This window comes from Schistosoma mansoni, chromosome 1 (assembly GCF_000237925.1).
Source record: "Schistosoma mansoni strain Puerto Rico chromosome 1, complete genome".
NCBI classification, from domain to species: domain Eukaryota; kingdom Metazoa; phylum Platyhelminthes; class Trematoda; order Strigeidida; family Schistosomatidae; genus Schistosoma; species Schistosoma mansoni.
This window is the reverse complement of record NC_031495.1, coordinates 50,929,465-50,956,493: the sequence shown is the minus strand read 5'-3', so window position 1 is coordinate 50,956,493 and position 27,029 is coordinate 50,929,465. Positions and strand designations below refer to the sequence as shown.

Here is a 27,029-nt window from a genome sequence, read left to right as displayed (position 1 = left end):
TTGGAATGAATTGGTTAGTGTCGACTCTTAAACTAATTTAATTTGGTTAGTGAGAAAATGATCTGAATAAGGTGATTAGCTTTTTTCTTCAACCAGTTAGTGGTTTTAATACACATTACTAGAAGTTAGTGAAGATTGTGCTGATAATGTTGTTCGGAAAGACAGAAAAAGCTCCACAACCAAACTATCCAGCTCAGAGAACGAAACTCCACCTAGGTTAATGAGATTGCCATATCAGCCAACCTTGTAAATGCTAACAGCTCTTAGTATCACTCTTGTATAAATGTCTGTAATTTCGCTTATTAATATTTTTCCGGCCATCTTGGGAATATATTTTATCTAGACTTACTCTCAATTCAAATTTAAGAAGACATAATACAGCATTAAACTTGTGTTTCCAAAATACTATTATCTGTTAGCCTTACAGTCGAAATCTCTATTTCACCACAACATATGCATCATAGTGCTACTTTGGAGAATTATATCCAAACCCATCGAAGGCCCCAATCTATAGAGGCTTTTTAACTACAACTTAATCATTTCCCATCGGTAATATCGTAGGATCTTTCCAATCAGCAAGACTGCAGTGTTGAAATGTCTAAAATTTCCAACCTTATGTAAGAGCAATTATGGTGTATAATTCTCTGCGTCTTACCGAAAGCACATACGGTTGAGTCAGTGTGCATCCATAAGTTTACTCAATCGCAAGCAGTAAGTTATAATGGACACACAAAAAGAGCCCTTTTGAAGAGCTTCTACAATCTACTACTTTGTTTAGGGAATAGATTAACTACGAACACGATTGTAAAACTTAAGTAAATGAAATCGTCGAGAAGCAAACTTCTTCGCAGAACTGTCTTCATTCTTTTGAAGTCCGGAGGTTGTGAGTATTGAATAAGTGATTATTAGTCTAGTTTGGGATTTTTATTTATTATTATTTAAACACAAATATTTGTACAAAGGGGCACCAGATATATATGCACCACACAAATCTCATTTGATTTGTGTGAGGGCTGTGATACTGCCCAGGTGCCCAAACTGGGATTCTTAAACGATGAAAATCTACCGCACCATATGAGATCGCATCTATGACCTCTTCAAGTCTTGTTTTAAGGTATTGAATTTCAGACCAAAACAGATGTCTACTGGTCTTTGGTTTTCACAGCATTTATTAGGCCGATTTTTAACTACACAAACTGTACAGAATCTTTACAAAACCATACTTATATTAGGGTCTGTGCTAGCAAAATTAAACTTTGAATTTGTCATAAAATATTATTTATTAGGTAAATCATTAAGTTTAAGATTGTCTCCCATTTGATCATCCTTATGACCGTCATATACCTGCACACTTAGAATAGTGTGTTCATGAACAAACCATAAAAAGGATAACTTTTCAGCAAGAGAAAAGAAGCAAAATAAATAGTCTTTTAAGAGAATACATGTGATAAACAGAAACCTAGGCAGTTGTTATAGATACCATAGTCAGAAACATGTAGAGTGAGACAACCCAACTCTGATTTGGAAACGTTCGTAATAAATTTTTGAACACGTATATCCATGATCTTACAATGGGTGGTGCTAGGTAGAATTGTATTAATTATTTCAATCTCATAGAAACTCCTATATCAAAGTGGATGGTTATTTATATCGGTATAATCGCTTAAATTACACATATGAGAGCTGGAAAATAAACACAAACCGGGCTTACATGCAACTGTTAACTAACTGTAAGAAAACAATGGAAGTCTAGCAAGTCATGGGCTAAATGGTACAACTTTGAGAAGGAAATGTCGATTGTCTTTTGAGGTGACAAATAATAGAAAACTATGGTTTCGCTTGGCCTACAAGTTCTGGAGCACTTTGTGGTGGCAAGTTTTCCTGAGAACGCATAACTTCTGGTAATTCTGGAGGATTTGAATATGGTGTAATGTCCAGTGTCTCGAACTTTTCAGTGGCTAAAATTCAAAAAGAAATTGAAAACTATGTAAAGTGTACAGAAACTAGGTAAAACAGAACTGCCTAATTTCAGTTGGATAATATATTACATAAACGGATAATTACGTTAAAGGTATTTTACATCGAAAGTTATGAGTAAAAGCGTTCACTTTTTCTACCATTTCTGAATGGAAGAGACGTTTCTAAAGTCGATTTAGCTGTAAGTTATTGATTTAGAATAACTTTAGCTGGGATGTATTGGTGTGAGACATCGTAAACTTTCCGCTTATAGTATTCACAAACACCAGTTTTAAGAAAGTGGAATTTGCGCGTATGCAATATTATAAACAGAACGAAACTGGTCGTCAGTGTATAAATATTTACAATCTTATAGACTAACAACTTTCCTTACCTAGGAATTTACGCATAACGTTAGCTGAATTTGTAACACCAAAACATCTTAAGCTTTAAATCTGATATGTATTATTCTGGTTTCAAAAGTTGTCTCCTACTTTTAGAGAAGCACAGGGCGCACACTCGTATAGTAATCATCCCTTCTGATGAATGTTTAGATAAAGTTAGAAGTACAAATCTCGCTTCTGACCTTAAGTTGCTGTTTTTAATCTTACTATCTTTCAACCGACCTGCATGGTATGGTATAATAAGATTTAAAGGAACAAGCGTCCTGACTGATTTATCTATATCGGATCGTCGCGATAGGCAAGTCAGAACATCATATCAAGGTGGTAGTTATGGTCAGAAGTAGCATATCTAGCGATAGGTTGTGGCTGTCCAATTTATTTGTTTATTTAAACACATAAATATTGGTACAAGGAAGCACCAGATACATATGCGCCGCACAAATCTCATCCGATTTGCGTGAGGGCTGTGATACTGCCCAGGTGCCAAAACTGAAACAGGTGGTTTTCTTAGGGGACCACACCCCGAGCCTTTGACCTAAAGGTCTGATCTACAAGGCAGTGGAGCATCGTGAGGAGATGCAGTCCCATGGTAGCTGGTGACCAACAATTGGTTTATACGCCATTTGTTCCCTCAAGATACTGGAGCCCATGTGCACCATTGGTTTGGAATCAGGGTTTTCCAACTCCCGTAGGTGGACTTTCAGTGTCCATCAACCTGGTTAAAGCGCCGGACATCCGCTTTTCGTCCTCTCACTTTCGTGAACAACACCCCCGCCACGTGAAGGCAGTGAGTAGGACTTCCCTAGCAGAGGCTATATACGCGTGGTCATGTGTGAGCATTTAGAGAGGGAGAGCTAACTCTCCCTACTCTCGGCCGTAGCAGGGCATTTGGGGGCTGTCCAATAACCTGAAGCCATTCAATATATAGGCGTAGACTACTAAACAGCGATTGAGTGATCTGGAGAGAATTCCTCGCTGTTAAACCTGTGTTGTTGCAAAACGGCTGCATAATGATCCTTGATTTAACGGTCGTTTAGTCATAACCTGACGTGCATTATATCTTGAACTACCTCCTAATATATTTAAACCAAATATTCTTACACATATTCTTATATAAATGCTGATTAATGCAGGCTACATAATAGAACCTTTTCAATTTCTACCGAGATACCAAAATATCTCATCCACACGGACTGAAAATTTATTACCAGTACAAGCACATTGGTACTCGACAAAAGCAGTAAGATCAGATGAGAAAAACGCTAGCATTGCTGAAAGTGCACGCAGTCTGAAGACCTTGTAATGAAGCGAAGATTACTTTATGATTCATAGGACTTAAAGGTATTTCGTAATAAACCTACCTGGATCACGGAGGCATAGTCCAAGTGTTGCTGGTGTATGAGCCCTTGCTGTTTGGCTATTTAGATTATAGTAACTCAATGATTTTTCATCATCCATTTCGGTCTGATGCTTTAAAAGCATTTGATCTTCGGGCTTTACTTTGAGAATTCCTTCAATCATTTTCTTCACCTCGAGAACGAGACTCGTTTCCTTAGCACTCAGGTGAATGGTTGTTTTCTTACGACGTACAACCATATATACCTCCTAAAAGTTCGAAACAGATTAAACTCCTCGAAGTGTACGATGTTATAAATGATAAGCATGAAAAACAAAACACAAATACCATTTGCCCCAAAACGGTTTGAGACGATTTGATTTAGTCACCAAAACGCCGAAACAAATGTGGCGCTGGGTGTGTTTCAATGTACGATTTCAGTTTAAGAAGTATAGTAAGCTGAATGGGCTTTGTTAGTTTTGATTATGAGGAATTTTTAAACTGGCCCAATTTTTTGTAGAACTCTCTAACAAGTGGGATTCAAATGATGTGTTGAGGTAAGGATTTCGACTAGGTGTGAATGTCAGTGGTCACCTGACGAGTTGTTCGAATATATATGAATGGAATACATAAGTTCTCGCTTAACGGACTTCTGTATCTAGTAGCAGTGCATAATCCATGTCTGTGGGTAGGGAACTGGGTATATTCAGCATGTAAAGATAAATATTAGTAAATTACGATGAAATACTGTCAAGACCGCTCGCGACGCTCTTCAAAATGTCCATTTCACTCGCTCAACTACCCAGAGACTGGAAAGACGCTATAGTTAGTCCTATATTTAAGGATGGTCAGAGACGGATCGTATCTAACTACCGGCCTGTCAGCCTGACCAGCATAGTAGTTAAGTTACTTGAAAAGATAATTCGGGCTAAGTTACTGAGTCACATAGATTCGTATAATCTGTTAACTACCGAGCAACATGGGTTTCGTAGCAAGCATTCATGCTTAACTTACTTATTGCAAGAGAGGATTGTACAGAAGTCCTAGATAACGGCCTGTCTGTCGATGTGATATTCATAGATTTTAGCAAAGCGTTTGACAAGGTTTCAAACTTAGGTCTTATGCAGAAGCTCTCGGACCTTGGAATAACGGGTTCTATACAGCAATGGATAGGAAGCTTCTTATGTGACCTCAGACAGAGAGTGAGGGTCAATGGCACGCTATCCGAATGGAAGCCGGTCAAAATTGGTGCATCCCAAGGCACTATCTTAGGCCCTTTACTTTTCCTTCTGTATGTTAATGAATTACCTCCATTACTTAAGTCGTCGACATTATTGTTTGCGGATGATGTCAAAATCTGGAGAACAATAAGAAATGAAGCTGATCGTTGTCATCTCCAAGCTTACTTAGACTTCGAAGTTAATTCCAGGAAGAGCATGCTCATGTACATCGGGCACGGTAATAGTTACCATTATACCATTAATGGTACATCTCTTCCACGCGTTCAAGAACATAGAGACTTAGGAGTAACTATAAGTCACGACTTGAAAACTACTACGCACTGAAACGCAGCTGCTTCCAAAGGTTATCGTGCGTTATGGTCACTTCGCCGAGCATTTAAATGTCTTGACGAGGAGATGTTTCGAATTTTATATCCCACCTATGTAAGGCCACACTTAGAGTACTGTATCCAAGCAGCTTGTGATTAGGGATACTTAGTCACTTCAGTGTGTCCAGCGTGTGGGGATGAAATTAGTGAAGGGTCTATCTAAACTCCCTTACGATGAGCATTTGAAACGTCCAAACCTTTTCCCCTTGTCTTATCGTAGGACGCGAGGTGACCTTATACTGGCATTTCGTATCTTCAATTATGATTTGGGCAGGAATATGTCCTATCTTTTTGCTCCCCCCAGCACTGATAATTTCCAACATCATAACAAGAAGGTTCACAAACCGCGATCTAATAAACTAAAGGTGGGGTCCCTTTTTTCTCATTGAGTGGTCAATGACAAGGACGCATTACTCGGACAAGTGGTATCAGCCCCATCAGTGAACATTTTTAAGGAGAAGCTGGACCTTCACTGGAAGGCAATCTGTTAGGATTAACACAGGTTCATCAACCTACCATCCTTATTACTGAAGACTGAAAGGTGCCACGGGTATTTGGAGTTTGATAGTGTCTTCACTCCTATACCATCCAGGTAAAGTCAGAAGTCAGAAATGAAGGAGTTCGAAGATATATTTGGGAAGCTAACGATATGTCGAAGACAGTTGGTCTAAGCTGGCTAGTAGTTGCAAGGGATGCGAAGCACGACTCAGCCACTCGTGACCTGGTAAAGAAACGTGGTCGAGCGCCTTCGCTCAAGGTGCTCTCAGTGAAACTAATGAGGTCAGCATCAATATCAAAGACCTACAGGGTTATTTATTCTGTGGACTTATTTTCAGCCACACTTCCCTGAGTCCTACAATAATTGCCAGGTTTCCTGTTAAGGGACTCTGGAATTTCGTTAGGTAACCTTAACCGGTAGTGAGTTTCGAAATCTGACTAATCATTCGAATTAGGTGTGTCCCCAGCCCAGTTTACTGTGATGTGTCACTAATTATCGCATATTGTCTCCAAGATCTGTGTCGGGACTGAACCTTTTTAAGTATTTAAGGGGACGCACTGAAGCTAAGTAATTGGAAGGCTACCCCTGAGACATCCATACTCTAGTGAATAAAGATCCACTAATTTAAAGCACACTTCATGAGGTTCGAACTTGAGTGCACGAACTGACTCCCTAGCTCACATTTGGGTCATTTACAGTGCATTGTTATCCTTTCGAAGTGATGAATGAAACGTTATATTTTCCTACCTTGAAGGAGGCCGAATAAAATCGTTAAAGATAAGGTAGAACATCATAGTGTTAGGCTTGTCAAAAATGTGCTTCAAAGTTACCATTGCAGGGTGTGCACGGAAAGCACGTTTGTCACAGCATTGGAATTTAGATAATGGGATGCTAAGACTATTAGACCCTTTCTAACTTGGAAACCTCTAGAGAGGGGCTAGGTAATTTATATATGTGTTCTGTAACTTGTCTCAGATAGACTACTTTACAACTTGAAGTGTCGAATGAATACAGGTCACAACCATTGTCGAGGACTGACTATGCATATGAACTAAACAAGCGATGGTAGTAAGTCGTACTCCTGTTTTTGCAGCTCATATACTGCTTTCTGTACCGGTCACAGTGAATTTAAGGAAGTTACTAGAGCAAACTTGGAAGTACAAATCAAAACCAACATTTTAGCCCCAGCCGAAGGAAACTCTAAGCAGTCAAGCAGGTTTCAATACTCTAAGTGTACAACCCTCTTAGACACCATATACCTGGAAGTTTAGATTTAGTAGATGAACAATTTTCCCCTGTAAATGCTCACCTTATTGGTAGAGGACTGTGGAACACTCCCAAAAATTAGAAGCCTGATAATCATTTGATAGCGATCCTGGATTATTGTTTGTAACAACACGTTCTCAACCAAACATTTTGCCAACATTCACTAGTGGTCTATTGTCACAAGGAATAGAAAGAAACGATTCTGAATTTCTCCAGAAATGCAATTATACTTAGGTTACATTATATTAGCCAAATCTAAAGAGTTTTACGTTGTAATACTTCAGAATTATGTACGAAATTTCTAACTAATTGCACAAAATGATCGTCAGGTGTCAATTTGTAGAGGTCATATATGCGTTTTGATGATAAAATGAGTCTGGAAAAGGAATTTATTTCATTAGGTGTAATATAATATATTAGGTTTTACTTGTACACTGTTGATGGGTAGACATAGACTTTACGTAGAGAGAAGAAATGTCTAATGTGCCAGATGAACAGTCATAGAACCAATAATAATAAAAACAATAACAATAATGATTATGAACGTGAGAGAACTTAAGATATTCACGTGAAAAAAAACAACAAAAGAACAAAACGTCAGAAGTTCCATTTTATTTTGCTGTCAACTAAACAAATACCAAACCTTGTTTGTATAAATCATAGTTAATCACGCTGGTATTTATTAGGTGACGAAAAACACATTAGGAGTGAACGTCATCAGTGATAATTTTGAACCGCGGTATGGTTTTATTGCTGTGGCTGTGGCGATTGTAAACAACTCCAAATTTATCAGCATTCAGTGACAGACTCCACGACACAGTCCATTAGTGTAACTTGCTTAAGCCCTCTTAGATTACGTCAGAAATATAGCATTCTTCTGTGGAAAGTGAAAATAATAAATCATTTTAAAATCATCGGCAAAATGGAGAGGTTTATTGTATTCGGAAAATGAGCACACGTCATTAGTGAAGTGGAGAAAGAGTTGTAGTGAATGTCGAGTCGAAGACGGACTATGATCACCACTACAATTCGTTTACGCGCCCAGAAACGACTTGGTTCCTTTGATAGCTCGTAAATCAGAAAGCTTTATTAATCCAGATCAAGTATATTTATTGGCGATCTCGTGGTATAGAAATAATACCGAGACGTGCCAAAGAGTACAGGCAAAATGAGCAGTGCGTGAGCAAGTTCGAACCAAACAAGGCGGAGAGCGAAACAAGAAGTGAAACTGATACAGTTAAACAAATACAGTAAAACAATCTCTGGTACAATTGGTTACAACAATAATAATTGTTTCTGTCATTCCAATCGCGTTTTTATCGAGACTGGCCGGTCACTACAGAGTAATGGTCTAATCACACTTCCCTGTATAACCCCACGGGTTATATTTGTAGGCTTATAGCAGAGAAATCCAAAGGAGACGACTGGGCTGCGTTCATTTGAATAAACTTCGAACCAGAAAAATATGGCATCCAGTATGCCAAATGAAGTAAGCTTTAGTAGTAGGTTGTGTGAGACACTGCCGAAGGATGTCATGCGAAGCGAAATGAGCCTTTGAACGAACAGAAATTGGAAGGTCTTCTTTTCTTAGTGCCTCCAACTGTATCTGCCAGTTTACATGTGAAACTACAACCCGCATATATTGGTGGAACAGAGAGAGTAGTACATGTCCTTATTCCAGAGAATTTGGGATTGGAATGCTCAACAGCTTTATGCACCACTTTGAACGTTTGTTACGTTATTGTAAAAAAGTTATTGGCTATTACTGTCTTCTGAATTTTAGAAATCGATAGAGCGTCAATGAAACTTTGATATTGAATGAGACACAATGGAACGATCAAATTTCTGGAGATGCCCCCAGCTGGCTATAAATCGTATCAGCCTTGTATTTGCTTAGGTAGAGAAGTTTCGTAGTCATAGTGAAATAATACTGAACTATTTCTACAAGACATTCTTGAAGCCAAACATATATTGACTTGGGATATTCACACTGTCCGTTTATTACTTTGCGGATGACGTGGAGTCGCGACTGACTATGATCACCACTACAGGAAGATTACGTGCCAGGTATCGACTTAGATCCCTTGTTAGGCCAAAAACCAGAAGGCTGTTAATGGTTGCAATAAGATATATTTGTTGGCCATCTCGCGGTATCGAAGGAGTACCAAGACGTGCCAAAGTTTACAGGTGGAACTGCCGAGGGTAAGCGAGTTCATGCAAGGTCGCAGGCAACGGAAGGGAAAGTGTCTTTGGTACAGTAAGACAATCACTGGTACAATTGGTTATGATAATAATTGTTTCCACCATACCAATTACGCTCTCGTCATAAAAGTAGGTCACTACAACTTGACTGGAAATAGTTAAGTCTGGTGAAAGTCAACGCAGAAACACGATCAATACCGCGTAGCTTAGATATGCGAGCGTTTGTATCCTATCAACTCATCCCTTTTGCATTGCATATATTATTCTATTACCAGTATAAATTTACTTCGTAAAGGTTTCTACTAACAATTCTACTGACTGACGTGATGTGATTCATTATAGGCAACAACACGAAAACTTGATAGAACAATGAATTACGCTGTTATTAAAAGCATATGAGAATAAAGATTTCCAGGAATAATCAAAGGAATCTTCTGATTTCTCAAGCCATGCATACGTTTTTGATGTGAATGTACCTAGCTCACTTAGGACACACAACTAAGATACTAAGCACGTCAAATAACCTTTCAAATCAAAGTGACTACTAACGGTAACAAAGTATCAGGATAGGTAAAACGAATGTTCATATAACTCCTAAGGAAAAAATATGGGTTCTGTCGTAACAACGCACGCCTAACGATGCACTCACACAAAGTTTCAGGATCCCTGTTTACGACACTGCAAAATAGAATGACATTTAATAATGAAAATTCTATACCTATTAGGTAAATGTAAGCTATGGAATGTATTCCAGAAGTAGTGTTTTAGTGTGTAATGAGTGACCCAGCGTTTTACATTTTGTATAGATTTCATGTTTCAAACTATTAGTGGCTCTGTTATAACGCCCAATGTGAAATTATCTGGAAATCAGGTCGTCTCAAAACCTCCGGCTTCCTAGTACTACTTGATCCCACTTTTATCAACGTGGTCACAACTGGTACACGCCGTGTAGTTGTTTCCAGGACTCATTATACTGTCATCAGTTTGAGTTTACTGCAATAAATAGTAGGGATATCGACCATGGTATACTTTACGGACACTGGCAGCTGCGGACACTCAATTAAACATCATAGCCATATCTCAACACAGCCCACGAGAGTTCTTTCTCCACTACTCAAGATACTGATCGCGTAAGCTACAAATCCATATGTTTTTGACTGACAACAGATATCGAGGTCTAGATTTTTTTTAGCCAGTTATCTAATGACGGCAGCTCTTTCTGGCGAAGCTGAGGTTGGAGCTGATATGTCTAAAAGCTCAGAATATTACTTGTTTTTGACAAGACGAGGATCCGAAATGACCCTTTACTAGTGTCTGAGGACTCAATGTATGTGAAGGGACACCTTTCAAAAGAGTCAGAGTACACCATATCTTTTCCTAGAGCAAACTACATAGCTTCCAAACTCTCTTCATAACTTATGTTTACTGAGAATAACTTATTATCATTACTTCTACTTGGTACCCTAGAATCTTGTGAGAGCTCTGCCATATTCTACCCCTAAGTGACACATCGTTAGGTGAACCTAACACTAAAGTATATCATTGATCTGTTATAATGAAAGGGTTGAGAGGAGTGTCAGGGCCCTATCTCTCTCATTCTTCGGTAACAGTTTTAACGCTTCTTTGGTAGCTGTTCGGTTTCTTCTCTTATCCAGGTGTCACTTGGATCACTCAACTCTGAACTTGTATGATGAAATGAGAATCCTTCCCTAAGTAGGGGAACGTGACGTAGAAGTATTTTTAGACTGTATTTTGAGTGAGTGCTGAAACAGTTCTAAAAGGATGATGAGCCATGGCAACTATATTCAAATAACAATATGATAGCCGCATCATGTATCTTCAGCTTAGCGTTCTTGATTTACTGGTGCCAAGAAGTAGTGACATTTTGGGTGGTAAATTAAATATTCCTCTCATGTCTTTTTTGAAGAGAAGCGATATCTATAGGACAGTGACTCTATATGCAGAGCCCAAGACCATTTGGAGACAGAAGGTTCCGAGAATTCATAAAATTAGTGGATTGCTTGTAAGTAATACAAATGGAAGAGACTTGTAGCAACCTAGGTTGACTACCCAAGAGTTGATCTCAAACATCTAAATATATGTCAAAACAATGAGGCTCAACTATTCATTCACTTCCTTACTTTATATAGGAATTATACTTCCTGTTACCTTATATTGAATGTTGAAAAGCTTTTGGTGTTTGAACAAGTGACCTCGCACTCCACTGTGTACCACTCACGAGCTAAATAAAGACCTGTCCGCTACTGGTCTGATTTCTTCTATCAGTAGAACGCGGGACACCTAGGGGCAAGAAGGTGTGAGTTCTGCATTGAACACAAATTTAATTTCTATTTATATCATCACTATTGTGTCTTTTTTACCTACTCATAAAAGCAGACCTTCTGGCTATCATTAACTAAAGTTTGGTGCACATATTTGTGCATAGTTTTCTTATCACAAGTTATTCGTGTTGTGGTCATTATTTTATCCCATTCTTATTATATTACCATGTTAGTCATATATCACATGTCAAATTCAATATAAACCGAAAGCCTGAAGGATTTGTCACTAGAGGAGATAGAGACTGTTATGGATGTTAGTTATATCCATAACTGACCAATCAAATCGTTGCTTAAGCTCCCACCACGTCAATCTGATCTGATATGTCTGTAAACTATCCCTGTTGCATGTGACCTACCAATCGAAAGACATTATTATCCTATTATATTAAAATGACTCATAAATTTTATTCATTTTATTAAGACACGCAATACTGGTCGGTATGTTTGTGCGTTTCACTTAATGACTGCATTTCTTTAATTATTGTACTAATCTAATTGTTTCTATGTTTAGAAACAGATAAAGTTTAAAGCCAAGTTGTCCTTGTTCTGACTATAGCTTTCACATAGACTCTGGGATCGCCAGTATCGCGTTTACAGTTCTAATAGTATATCTGTAAGACAAAATAAATCCTACAATGACTACGAAAGCCTGACTACCAGAATTCGATCGTAGTGACCCTGAGTTGTGATTTGCTCAACTAGGTCATTATTTCACGGGACACAATATTAAATCTGAACGAATTCGCTGTCAAGATTTCTGTTCTCTCCCCTCTCCTTAAGTCGTCAAAGAAGTCCGCGGCTTTTAAATCCACCATAACCACGACCATACACTATCTTAAGACGAGGGCAGGTCATCACAACGACCGGGATCCAAGTCCCAGAACAGTCCACGAACTTTCAGACAATCTATAAAGTTCTGTCGGTATCACTAGAAGTTTGGTGTCAAATCAAACAAGTGCAATCAACCATGTGCCTAGCCTAAACAAGCTTCCAAGAATATAGGAAACGAATAACCCTCTCCATATCGCGACGAATGATGAAAAATGCCTAAACTGTCGCTTGTTTTATGTTAGAGACAGAAATTAAGGCTTGAACTTTTTGGTGAATACTGGTGATGCTCTTAGTATCATTCCTCGGAACAAAACTGAGCTGGGTCGAGAAACTTCCTGATTTGCACTTCAAGCTGCTAAAAGGCCGAAATCGCGACGTTTGGACAGGAAACTTTGACTCCGGATTTGGGGTTAAGGAGGCAATTCCATTGGGATTTCACTGTAGCCGATTTAAATCTGGCAATACTGGTGATCGACTTTTCAGAGAGCTACGAATCTCTAGCTGACACTAAAAGACGACGCTTAACACTGAACTTTGAATCGCACAAAAGGGGAAGAAAGTTACATCACATCCCTAAATTTGATGCAAACTCCGCCAGTAACAACGGCGGAATTCTAGGGTACACTCGAGGAATCTCCACACCTAACCGAACGAAATCTTCATCCTTCCGAAAGCAAGCTAAAAGTAAGTCATACGATCAAAACCGAAGGTTCACCTGTGTCTGCTAGATCCAGAAGACTAGCACCAGATAAGCTTGAAATCGTTAGGGCTCAATTCGACTACATGATACAGCTGTGTATTTTCCGTCCCTCTGATGGTCAATGGGCATCCCCTTTGCCTATGGTCCCAAGGAAAAATGAAGGCGATTGGAGGCCGTGTGGAGATTACAAGTCCCTCAACTGTCAAACCGTACCAGACAGGTACCCAATACAGCATATCCAAGATTTTACAAACGGTTTACGGGGTATGAGCATATCTACTAAAAGTGACCTAGTCAGGGCATATCGCGATATCTCAATAACTGAGGAAGATGTCCCTAGGACATCTATTACTACACCTTTTGGATTGTTCGGGATTATACGCATGACATTCGGTCTGAGGAACGCGGCACAAACATTTCGAAGAATGAATAACCTACTTCGAGATATGCCATTTGCACAGGGGTATATAGACGATTCGTTAATTGACAGTCCCGACTTACGAAAACACGAACAGCATGTGGAGCAGTGTTAGAACGGCTGGATGTAATTGGAATGAATATGCACCAAAGTAAGTGTGTTCTCAGTCTTCAAACTCTAGAATTTCTCGAGAACACAATAGGCGGAGAAGAAATTAAACTGACCAAAGAAGAAGTGGACACTATTAGACAGTGTCCCAAACCTAGTCCTCTAACGCACCTTAGAAGCTTTCTAGGTCTAATTATTTGTTATCTAAGATCCATACCCAGATGTGCACAATTAGTGCAACCTTTACCAGATTCCCTCAAAGGAAAACCAAAAGAATTCAAGCTGACTTTGGAGGCTGTTAACCAGCCAAAGGAAAAAGTGGCTCAGGCATCTAGCTTGATGTATCCAAATTCTCATTCCCTATTTGCTTGGATGGTGAATGCTTCGGATAAAGCGCTAGGCGTTACCCTTAACCAACTGGTTATAAACGCCTGGAAACCAATTGCTTTCTTCTCAAAAGACTACTCTACCTTCAGACGAGAACTTCCTGCAATCTACCTAACCATTAAGCATTTCCGACACATGTTGGAAGAAAGGGACTTCATAGTTTTTACAGATCACAAGCCATTAACCAATGCATTAAAAGAGAGAGCCAACAAATACTCACCTAGAGAAGCGCGACACCTCGACTATATATCACAGATTACAAATGATATCTGACATGTCAAAGGTCAGGACAATCAGGTGGCAGATGCATTATCTCGGATAGAAATGAATGTGATACAACAAACAATAAGAGGATCAAGAATTACGAAACCTAATTACAACAAACAACTCCAATCTCAAACTAAAGCAGTTACCACAGCCTATTGACTATATTCTGACTTACTGTCACACAACAAAAGTAATGCTGTGACCTTTTGCCTCCAAAATTATGAGAAAATTAATATTTAGTAACTTCCATTCTTTGTCTCATCCTGGCTCAAAAGCTTCGACTAAACTAATCAATGCCCGATTTATATGGTCAAATTTACAAAAAGATGCACACAAATGGGTAAGAGAGTATTCGGCGTGTCAGCGGTCAAACGTTAATCGTCATACGAATTCACACAAACTCAAGTAAGTAAGATCATTTTGACTATTTCCTATCTATCTAATCCACTGTTAGTTATTAAGATAATTTAATTTTACTTATACTAATTTAAGTAGCAAAATTTTCGTCGTTACTATAAATAAACAGTTATTGATACAATAATTATTCCCTTATTCTTTTTTCGTTTATTGTCATGTTGAAAAACGAAAGGAAAATGTTATTTAAATAAATATGAGTAAATCACAAGTTCAATAAATTTTGATTATTTAGTTGCCTTAACACGAACATATGTTGCGTGTGTTTGTATAGATATGTATACAGATATGTAAGCCTGGATATGAGAAATTCAATAAGATAGATTCAAGGTGAAACAAAGAAAGGACCAAAAAAGAATTTTAGAATTCTGTAACTGCAATATAATGAAATGAAAAGGGAGTATAACTAGTGCAACGAGAAATAAAAAGAGAGGGAGCGAAGAAGTGGGTAAAGATGGAAGGAAAAACATAGACATTCTAAGAAATTTTATTGTCAAATCATCCTATATTGCTTTCCTTTGCTACTGTCAGATATACTTAGTAGATCCAAAAATCAGAGATAAATTAACGGGAACAATACATGAAGTGGTTTGCTACTATTTTTTATTTGTATACATTACTCATCAGCGGTTGATCTCATATGGATTGCCGTTGAGAACAGGAGAGTAATGGACAACTGTTTCATCTAGTGTGAGACCACTGTGGTGTCCTATCTGAGATCAGTCAGTGATGAGCACAATGTGTATAAATAGTATTCATTGAAAATTGAAATTGTTCCACACACAATTAGCAAAGTACTGAGAATAATTACATGAATCTTTAAAAAACCGGCCAACATCAAAAATTTGATTTGGAACCTTAGCAATGCGTACCCATAACTCTACTGTAGATCAAACCAAATATATATAAATGTCGCTAACAAGATAATTTTAAATAAAAGAGTTCCATACATACATATAATAATTTATCTCAGTTTCAATACTCAACTGATATCACTGGTGGTCACCTATCTCACTACCTACTTGATGTCTGCACAGTTCATGGTTTTAGATGAGAAATTTGGAAAATTCATCATGAAACTAATAATTCAGTTACATATTATACCAACTTTCTGAATATTTGCATTAATTAGTAACCTGACTATGATAATGTGACCAATGGAACAGACTTTTGTGTTTTGTTCAACTAAGACATTCATTCAGTAATTTTGAATAATTGGACTATGTAAGATAAATTTGATTGACGTGTTAGTTGTTTATGAAACTATCGAAGTTGAATGCCTGAGTTTTAAAAGGACCTGAACAAGTAATCTACATTTTATCAGTCTATTGACTACCACCTGGAGAAAATTACACAATTTATTTGGTGGTCAATCATTAATTTCAAATTAATCTTTCAGTACTACAGTTAATTTCTTCAGATTATCATTAAATGAGCTTTAATTGGATTTAATGACGTCTATTACAAGCTGTATTGTTTGGTAAAATAGGTTAATAATATTTATTACATTATCAAACGGTTCTTAAAATTTACTCGCTAACTACTTATTTAATTTCATTTCACATTTTTCTTCTTTACATATTGATCAATATTGATGCATAGTCGGAGTCTGTATCGTTACTAAGTAGTATATTTTGTCGATGAATCCTTAAGTGCGAAACATTATTCAACCACATTAAAATGTAAATTTAATATTTATTAAACAATAGTCCATAGGTATTTGATATTATTAATAGTAACAGAAAAAAATCGTTGTTATTATATCTATTCATTTATTTATTTAAACACGTAAACATTGGTACAAGGAAGCACCAAATAGATATGCGCCACATATATCATTCGATCTGTGTAAGGGGTGGGATACTGCCCGGGTGCCTAAACCGGAGAAAGTGGTTTTCTTAGGAGGAAACACCTGGAGAATTCAAACAAAATGTCTGATCCACAAGGAATCGGAGATGCGATCCCATGGTAGCCGGTAACCAACAATTGGTTCATATGCCATTTGTCTCCTTAGGTTCCGGAAGCTCATGTTAACCAGTGGAATCGGAGTTTTCCAACTCCCCTATGGGGATCTTCCATTATCCACCAACCCCGTTAAAGTGCCGGACATTCGCTTTTCGTACTCTCAATTTCGTAAATAACACCCTCACCGTGAGAAGACAGTGGGTAGGACTTCTCTGGCAGTGGTTGTATGCATATGGCCAAATGGGAGCATTTCAAGAGGGAGAGCTGACTCTCCCAACTCTCGGCCGTACCAGGGCATTTGGGAGCTATGTTGTTTTATACCAAGTGTATGCTTCTTTTACAAATATTATTTGCACATTTTTCAACAGAATTCTTTTGTTACTCAATTGACGGGTGTATGCGACGATGGAAATGACCTAGAAATTCATACGCCTCTTATTTGTTAATTTGTGTACATAGACCGTCAAAATCAAGAATCGATGGTTAGCAAAAAACTAATGAAACTTCAATGTGTTTGGTGGTTTTATTTAACTTTCGAAATTCGCAAGGTTTATAATCGAATTATTTGTTCTCAAAGCAGACTATAATCACCAAAAACACTCCCACTCAAATTAAATTCAATGCGTGTTTGGGTCTCTTATCGAGTCATAACTAATTTTATAAACGATTTCTTACAAGTTTCATAATATTTATGTATAAATGACCTTATAGTTGGATGAAATAACCTTCTCAGAGGAGACTAAATGAAGTTCTTGGTGGTTTTTATGATGCATTTATTATTATTATTATTATTATTATTGGATACTGCAGTAGTAATATGATCTGATATAGAGCTTACTTCAAACTAAAAAGGGAAAAATGAAAGATTTTCCATCAAGTGATTACTCTATTAGAATCTGTAATAAATGAAGTAACAGTTTTGCGTGTTTTCGTTTCTAACTATTGTTATATTCACTAAATGACGGAATAAAACTTTATTATTGTCAGTCTCTAGATGTTTAATCTTTAGATATGAGTAAACTCCTCACATTTATTCATGTGATTATGGCGAGTTGACATTGTTTGTCTTAAATTTTAAGGCAGAAAAACTATAAAGCTACCATATTATTCCTAATTGCCTTAGTAGTGTGATATAATTATGTAATCATAATTAGCCAGGTCTTATCATTATTCGTCCGAATTACTTCGTGGTTTTGAATAAGATAAGAAAACTTATTCTAAATTTTTGTAAAAAAAAAGATAGGACAGTTTACTCAGTTTGCCTGGATTCCACTTAAATGTATCTATGTTTCAGTCGGTCTCAGAAAAGAAACGGAGTCTAAGTCACTGTAGACTCACTATCCGATAAATTACAGACTGTGACCTTAATAAATAAACTACGGAATTAAATTAATACAAGTTCATGACCTTAATATTTTCTGTTTTCAATTTCAGCTAACCTTTAGTAAAACTTAGTTTGACATGAGGGAGGAGGGTCAGGTATATTATCAAGGCTATTTAGCATTCCGAATAATTTACAGCTTCAACTGGCATTAACTATTTAAAATCAATGTTCTTAGGTGAAGAACTTTCTTGTTCTACTATTTAAATATTCATTAGCGTGTATTATTAACTCCTTGATAGATTGAAACACTGACTTTCAGGCCTAACTATGAGAACGTCACTTGAGTTACTGAGGGATGATTTACATTTTCAATCTTCCAGGGAAGCTCTATGCCATTTGTTGACTTCTATCTAACGCAGATATATAGCATATCTTTCTGTTGATTTACTCGTTTGTTAACTGTCATACAGTGATATGGTGTGTAAGAAGTTGTTGACTGGACATTCTAGGTTCATTCTGTTTTTTATTGGCTTTACTGACAAAGATTACGTTGAAAAACGTTTACTACCTTACATGCTTTTAAAGATTCCTGTACATTTTGTCGGCGACTTTCAGCTTATGTTGACTTCAACTAGATGAGGATTGATTATATATTTAACAAGTGTTTCTTTCGGACGGTAAAGAGTAGTCAAGAAGTATGAAAAGAAGTCTTACTTCCAAGGCTAGTTTACCCACAGAGAACAAAAGAATTTATAAGTTTGTATGCTACTTGGACATTCTGAAATATTCTGGAAACACATCATATTCAGTAATAAAACGGATAATGATTTAGTTGAGGTGTGATATTTAATCAATTATCGTTCTAGCAATCTCTCTGAAGTTTCCATTTGACAAATCGCTTACAGCCTTATGCCAGACATTTAGAGCTTTTTCTATGGACACACGATGGCTCTCAACTCAGAACTTGAGATTACCCAATATTTGTTTCATTTTTGTGTACGATTTCTCAAAAGGTAAAAATTCAGTGACCATCATTTAAAATCTAATCATCGAAGTTGTAATCTCCTACATGCAATCATTCAGTTGATGCGGTTGAAGTGGTTGATCTTCAATTTCAGGCTTCAGTTAGCATAAAAACCCTTCCTTATATATCTGCAGTGTATAAATGACACCGGAAAAGTAAATCTCTGATGAATTCACTATACTGTAAAATTGCATCCTTTTGGTTTTGAGAATACACTAATCAGTAAAATTTTTACAACATCAGTTTACGTATTGAGATCATGAACCAATCAATGTTAGACCACCAATGAAAACCTGGAAGCACTGGACAACCGTTTCAACCTAGTATGGAACTCTTCACCAGAGCTTATGTACGATGCAACACGCGGTACTAGGGCCCAGGACCTTCGGTCTCGGACTCGAATGCTTAACCTCTAAAACAATGAGTCGGAATCTAGCAGTGTTAATGTTAACTATAGCCAATCTGCCGTATTGTGCAATCATCTTCTATTGTCTTCTGAAGGTAAATGATTCACATCCGGCACGGTTGAACTCCACTGGTCACGGCTTCCCACTACAACTCCGAGAATTACCTGTCGAAGCTAGTGCCTTGTGATCACATGATAATTATCAGTGTAAGGTTGTGAAGACTATTGAGTTTCATTGAGATCATGAGTCCTGTGTGCGGTATCGTGGATATGCAATGCTGAGGAGTCCCATACTAGAACGAAACGGCCGTCCAGTGCTTCCAGGTTTTCAATAGTGTTCTAACATTGACCAATTCATGATCTCAATAAAAACCTAACACTTTCCATAACTCCATATTGATAATTAGTTTTTTTTTCAATTCGTCTAAAAAGCCGTTAAGTAAAGATTATAATAAGATAGTGAAGAAGAATCTTCTATGGAAACACCGCACTAGGATAATGTTATGTAATCCATGTAAAATCTAATATGAATATTTAAGTTTCTACTAAAATGTTTGAAAATTTCATGACTTAGATCAAATTAACAAAGAATTTTAATTTACTAATAGTTTGCATCACGAACTGATCTTCATTTGACAGCTATCAGAAATCAAGAAACATTAAACAGCTGTGTCGTCCTAGTATGGAACTACTCATAAGTTCACATTCATGACACCTGAAAAAGTAGATCATCGTCAGCATCCAGTGATTTACCTTTCTAACTTCAATTCATTTGCAAAATTGTAGACTATTCCAGTCAGTCAGTAGATATGTTAATAACAAACATTTATTATGAAAATAGTTTGCGCCCTGAACTAACTTTAAGAGAACAATCATTAGACAAAGAAAGATGTAAATTATGACTTTATAAACAGTATATGATGAAGTAATAATAACTAATTTAATTATGTATATAGTAGTTACAGAAAATATCTACCCATGGATATGAAATTACACAGGACAGATCATTTAATTAGCATCAAATTAATCTAACTAGGTCACTAACTATTTGTGTCAGCCAACGTTTCCTTTAAACTCTCATTCAATATAAATAGCTGTTTAGTTTATCAACGTAACTTTTCAAGAGAATTTCAGTCATAACCTAAATTGAGCCAAACAACCATTAAAAAGCATTCATCACTGAATAGATGTTTCCTCCTAATATCAGTCTATTCACGAATGGCTATTCATAACATATTATGATATTCAAGCTAACACCTTTACGTTTCACAGTAAGCATGTTATCATTTGGACCACTGACTGGGTTGACATTTATTCAGTGATTCACATTTCCAATTCTAGTCAATTTGTGATATTTTACTACCACAGTATATTGCCTTCAGTGATCCTAATTTTTATATCTATTCTGGGTGATCTGCACCGATGACAACTCGCATTAGAGCTTTGGTGACGAGCTTTCTTTGTTTCTTTATCCTACTTCGAAACCTGAAAAACATTTTTTTTGATTGCCAACAAAATCTTATAACTGCACTTACATACATGCATTACAAAGAAGTTTCATATTAAGATTAGACGAAGGTCCAGTTATATCCTAATTATCAGTCGTTTTATAACTGAAGTCAACCTGTTACGTCAACTATTTTTGAAATGGTAAACTCCTATAAACTTCGGATTCTAATATGATAATTTACTTTTGATATTATGCAAATCATTTGAAATCGATTACACCGGTGATTTTTTTGATCAAATCAAGTGTTGTCTAACTAGTTACATTGATTATTATTTAATCTTATGCAGCCCGATTTCCACATTATCACATATGTACATACACATACACACGCTCTTAGGTATGATAATTATCATTGATTTTGTAGGTTTTTTAAGAAAAAGAACGTCAAAACTGGTCGTGATATTTTAATGAATGAGAGACTCTTCTATCAAGGTGGGAAATGAAGAATGACAATACTGAATTATGATAGTTGAATTCATAAGTCGCTTTAAGCTAGAGCATCATCGAAAACCTGGTAGCACTGGACGGCCGTTTAGTCCTAGTATGGGACTCCTCAACAGTGTGCATCCGCGATCTCATTTGCGGGATTCGAAACCAGGATCTTCACGCTCGCGCACTAACACTTAACCTCTAGACCACTGAGCTGACCACAAGGTAGGTCTGTCAACAAACATTCATCACTCTCCACTCTCACATCAAACACCTGATAACTGGTTGACCGATTCACTGTGTTCCGCGCGCGCGTGTATGTGTGTGGGTGTGTGAGTGAGTGAGTGAGTGAGTGAGTAAGTAAGTGTGCGTGATTCACTGTTTGTCACCACTCGTGCAGGTTGCTGTCCTATGTGACGATGGGTGTGGTGTTCATTCGTGTTAGGACCCAGTCTCCAGTCTCTGTGTGGTTCTGTGCATTGGAGAGTATCAGCTGGTCGTTCATCTCATCACTTTCAAACACTCTCAATTGAAACACTTCACCAATCGCTCATTCAGTCAATAATCCATCCATCCATCCATCCATTCGTTCATTTAATCAATAGGTCAGTCAGTCAGTGATTCAATCGACTAACTAGTGTGTTCACTCATCTATATTTGCATACTTCTACTTACAGTCAGTATGTCAGTCAAATCAACTCCTCTTCAACCTTCTCACCATGTTTGTGTTTATTTCATTTGCCTTTTAGATGGTAGAAAATCGGTGCAAATTCTGAGGTGAACGCAGCCAGTGTGTTCATCAATGACAGTTCCCTCACTTTTACATATGTATCCAATGACAACTGAATAAAATGTTAGGCCTTGAACCTTGTGTTTTTTGCGTTAGCTGGCCCCTTTGCTTGCCTGTTCTTCTGAATGTTGTGTTGAGCGAAACTGACTGCCACTCTCCTGTAGATGTCTGTGTCCGTTGGTGAACTCACAATCAACTTTGGCCGTGCGGTTTGCAGACTTACATCTTTCATCTCTTGTTGTCTCTGTTTCGCTATTCGCAATTATATACAAATTTTCGTTTTTTTAATATTCCTTCGATCTCATACATTTAGTTGCCTTTATCCTCTTGAACAGAATTTAGCAGAATAACATATACTCATTTTATTTCATAAGGTTCCCATTAGCTGCTTGCAACTTACAATATCTAAAATAAAAATTACTGTAAAGTTTACATACTTACATACACAGTAAAATCGATATATATCATCATGGTGGAGTAATTGGATTGAAGACATATTAAGAGTGTCGTAAATAGATTTAATATGTGAGAGAAGATTCTGGATCATCAGAAATAGTAACAAGGAATTGTAGAGACTAAATAAGTAATTGATTGTATAATGAAGTAACTGAACATAAATTAATAACAATTAAGAATAATAACATGAGTTGAGATTAGTCAGTTAAAAAATAGATAATGTGGTTATGACTTCGAAATAACTGATGTGATTAAAATAGGAGAGAGAGAGCGCGAGAGAGAGGAGAAAATTGCAAAACATGATGTAATAAACTGACGATAAAGTCACCATGATATAGAAAGATTTGCAATTGTTTCCCTTTACATACAAAAGTCTGGATTTAGTCGTTCAATAGCTATGGATTAGACGAATTTGAGAAGAACAGCACTTGACTGTCGATTGATGATACTGAAAGATTTTAGTCTATCAACTTAACACCCTGTGTCACACAGATGCTTTGCAATAGCACTGCTAAAAGCCTTGAATCCCATTGATCTAAGATCTTTCGGGATATGTTCTTGGGATCGAACGTAAGCCCTTCTTACTGTTCTACCAGTTTAACTGCTCTGACAGGTACATATAAATTTATATACGCAGTTGGCGGTAACGTGTAAGGTGTACCTATCGATCTTTGATTGGAGTGAGGAACATATTGTTTTGTACAAGTTAATCAGCTTGAGGAAATAAAGAAAATACTAGTCTCAGATCTATTTTTCACCCATCCTTACCTATTGTAGTAACATCAGACACTTCGAACTACGGCTTTGGAGCAATTATTTTTCACATCATGCCAGATGGATCTGAGAAAGCCATATCACAAGCGGATAGAAGAGCTTAGAAACCGAATCTAGCGTTCAGTTAGACGACTTATCAGTATTCACGGCTTCACCACTAAGGATCGAACCCAGGACATTCAGTCTCGTGCGCAAATTCTGAAACTTTAGACCACTGAGTCAGTATCCAGTGGTGTCAAAGTCTAACTTCAGTCAATCCGCGATATTGTGAGACCATGTTTCATTGTCTTCACGCAGTTGGGTTCTGGTTCAGTGGTCTAGAGGTTAAACGTTCTCGCGCTAGACCGGAGGTCCTGATTAGATTCTCGCGTTCAAAGCCGTGGATGCGTACTCCTGAGTAGTCCCGTGGAAGGACGAAACACCTGTGGAATACTTTTAGGTTTTCAATGGTTGTCTAACTGGAATCTGTTTGACATTTCAATAAATTCAACAAGCTTCATAACTCCGATACTGGAAAACTGATAGAAACTTGAAAGTGATAAAACAGTATAAGCTGATTTTCTGCCACACAAATTACGGGAGCTTATATCGATAAGCTCTCGTAATACAATGATTTCAGAGATAGTTTATTTTCACCCCAAGTCAAATGAAAGCACTCCCAAATAAAAAAATTGATAGGAAACCTTTACCAAAGAAAAAAACTGACTTTACTATTTTAAAAATGCAATCGAAAATTACGTAAAATAAAAATCGGAAAATATTTATTCGATGTTATATTAGATTGTGATCAAAAATAGGCGCGTAATATGTTGCAATGTAGTGAAACCAGATAAGAATTCACTGACATTTAATCGAGTGAAATTCTATGTGCTCTAACTCTAGTGATAAATATAGTATTAACATTTAATCCAATCATAATCATTCAAATCTACATTAGGGATCAAATCAACATTAAAGATTGAACAATTCCAATCCTGTGCCTTGACACAATCCTAAACAAATTAATTATTGATTGGATATTACCATTCTAAAAAATCAGCTGATCGTGACCAGATGATTTAACAAGTGATCCATTAACTGTACTTAGTGACTGAAAACCTCAAACTTATTAAAAAAAAATAACAGCAGACGGAGTGTTAAGCCATCTTTGTTATCGTTAATGACGCAGACACACAATTCAATTGAGATGTGTAATACTAAATTGACATTATAATAACGAATAGGGAAGGCGAGTAAAATGCTATACCTATTGTAATTACTAATGCCTATTGTATGAACATTTTTTTAATAGTTTGACTACAAATAAAAAACTCGACTAAATTTATGTCAAATGACAGTGGTAGAAATAAGTTGAATTGATATTGGACTATGAAACTACTTTGTCCTAATTGTTGGTCTGATAACCAACGACATTGAAATATCAATATTATGACTATTGAATTTCTTATTAAAACTTTATCATATATTATACAACTGATTATATATTAGTTGACAGCATTCAAACTCTACCATATCGCAAATTCAAATGTAATTTAAAACAACTGTTCGGAAAGATAGAATTCAATATCAGTGATCTATATTCTTCTATTAACCCACAGAAAGCTTTGTCGAGTTGGTTTTAAAAAAATGCCATAAAATATGTGTCTACTTTCTGAACAACCTGTGAAGTCGATCTGAAGATTGGATGCTTTTTAAAGATATACGTATTTGCTGTCAGATACACAGTTTTATTGACAAAACAAAATGTAAATTTCTAAGTGGAAAAGCAGGAATTATCATCAATTTAAATTGACAATTGTATATCTTTCTCAAAAGTATTAATGGAAAAGAACTTCTAATTGCCCAAATTGACCTTTTTAACAGTATTTGCCTGAATATATTAAATTTCATCTTATTGTACTTCATTTCACGGGTACCAACAATTTAAATAAATGAATGCTTAATTTAATTTGCCGATCAATTGATCAAAGAAGTGCACTTAACATACACAATTCCTTGAATCCTCATTCTTGCTTGATACCATTCATGTGATGCTATTTAGCTCTTTCGAAAGTACTTTCTTTCTAAACTAATGTTTCTAGTTGAAATATGCAATTAATGAATTAAAGTACATGTTTAAATGTAAATACCTTGATTGGTTATTAGTCCTACGAATAAGAGTTTACATTCATTTAGTTTTTCAGTCATTTAGTCATAAATAACATTGGCTCTTAAACAAAGGTTCATAAAAAGGAAGAATTTAAAAAGTGAGAATTGATGGGATTTTTCCCTATGTCGCTTATTCCCACTAAAAAATGAATGTTACATATGGGATATTTCAGGATGATCGATAGTTCACTCAATACTCTTATCTGTTCTACCAAACTACCAATTAGAACACTAAAAGAACTAGAGAAGTACTTAAGTAAATGACTTCGTCGAAAAGAAAATTTTCTTCGTTGAATTCTCTTTTTCTTATTCAATGACATTATGAGTTATTTTAATTATCAAAAGTACTTCTATTTACTCTATATTCTTTAGATTTTAAAACTCGTTTTATTATACATATAAAATATAAGACAATGAATATTTATAAACATGTAGAAAACTGGAATATTTACAGCATCAGACTAAGTAAAGCACCTACGATTAATCAACAATAATTTTTGGATGGAAAAGAACAATGTTGATAGTCTTCAAAGAATTCTTTAGAAGTATAGAATAAACTGGAAAACTTCATTTAGTCAGAGATCAATAGAAACTTTCTGGAAAGTTCTAGACAATGGCGGATTGTTCGGCAATTACCAACTTCATTACTAATTTTGTAAAACTTTCCTCATTTGTAAATTTGACTAATGGAAGAATCATTATTATAGCAGAATAACATGAATTTGCCATATTTCACTGTTTCTCGTCAACTGCTTACCAACTAAACATAATAGTAGTAATCATTAAAAGTCAGATTAAATATTTTATATCATACCATTGTAAAAATTCTCATTAGTGAAGATTAATGAAAAAACCAATAAGTATGTAAGCAAAGGTGGATAGTGGCTAGTAGTGGAATCCAGGACGCGCGTTTCGTCCTATTTGGGACTCGTCAGTTGGATGTACCTGCATCTCAGAGTTGATGTTCACTCTGGGACTCGAACCCAATACCTTTCGCTTCAAACGCCATCGCGTTATTCACTCAGCTACTGAGTCCTGATATGTTTAAAAAGTTTTTCCTATTGATATAACACTGCTAGCCACTATCCATCTTTGTTAAGCATGCTTGTGAATTTAGGCTATATCGAGGCAATACGCACAGTATACACATATACCAATTAGAGACTGACCAGTTGCAGTCCTAAACATCAATGGGAAGACTCAACCAAACAATACTAAGTGAATAAGTATGTAAGAACGATAAAAGATAATTATATGCCAAATAATGTCAATATTTATAGGTTGAGCACAAAAATATTCCAGAATAAACAACGAAGAACAAAAAACAGAATTATTTAGAAATAATATATTAATGTTGTAGTTACACAACTCACACAAAAATTAACTGAGTACAAACCAGATAAGAAGTAAGAATTAATAATTAGTGTCACGAGAAGAATTGTATAACACACATTAATGAATTAC

General features: G+C 36.4%; 1 protein-coding gene across 1 annotated transcript; it reads right to left on the bottom strand.

The window, feature by feature from the left end:
- Positions 1-1,397: 1,397 nt before the first annotated feature.
- On the bottom strand, positions 1,398-3,956 carry Smp_072380 (putative elongin B; the record flags this gene model as incomplete). Its single annotated transcript, XM_018794761.1, has 2 exons — positions 1,398-1,958; positions 3,722-3,956. The coding sequence occupies 2 exons, from the start codon at positions 3,954-3,956 to the stop codon at positions 1,828-1,830; spliced, it is 366 nt and encodes a 121-aa protein (XP_018649141.1). The 3' UTR covers positions 1,398-1,827.
- Positions 3,957-27,029: the final 23,073 nt, after the last annotated feature.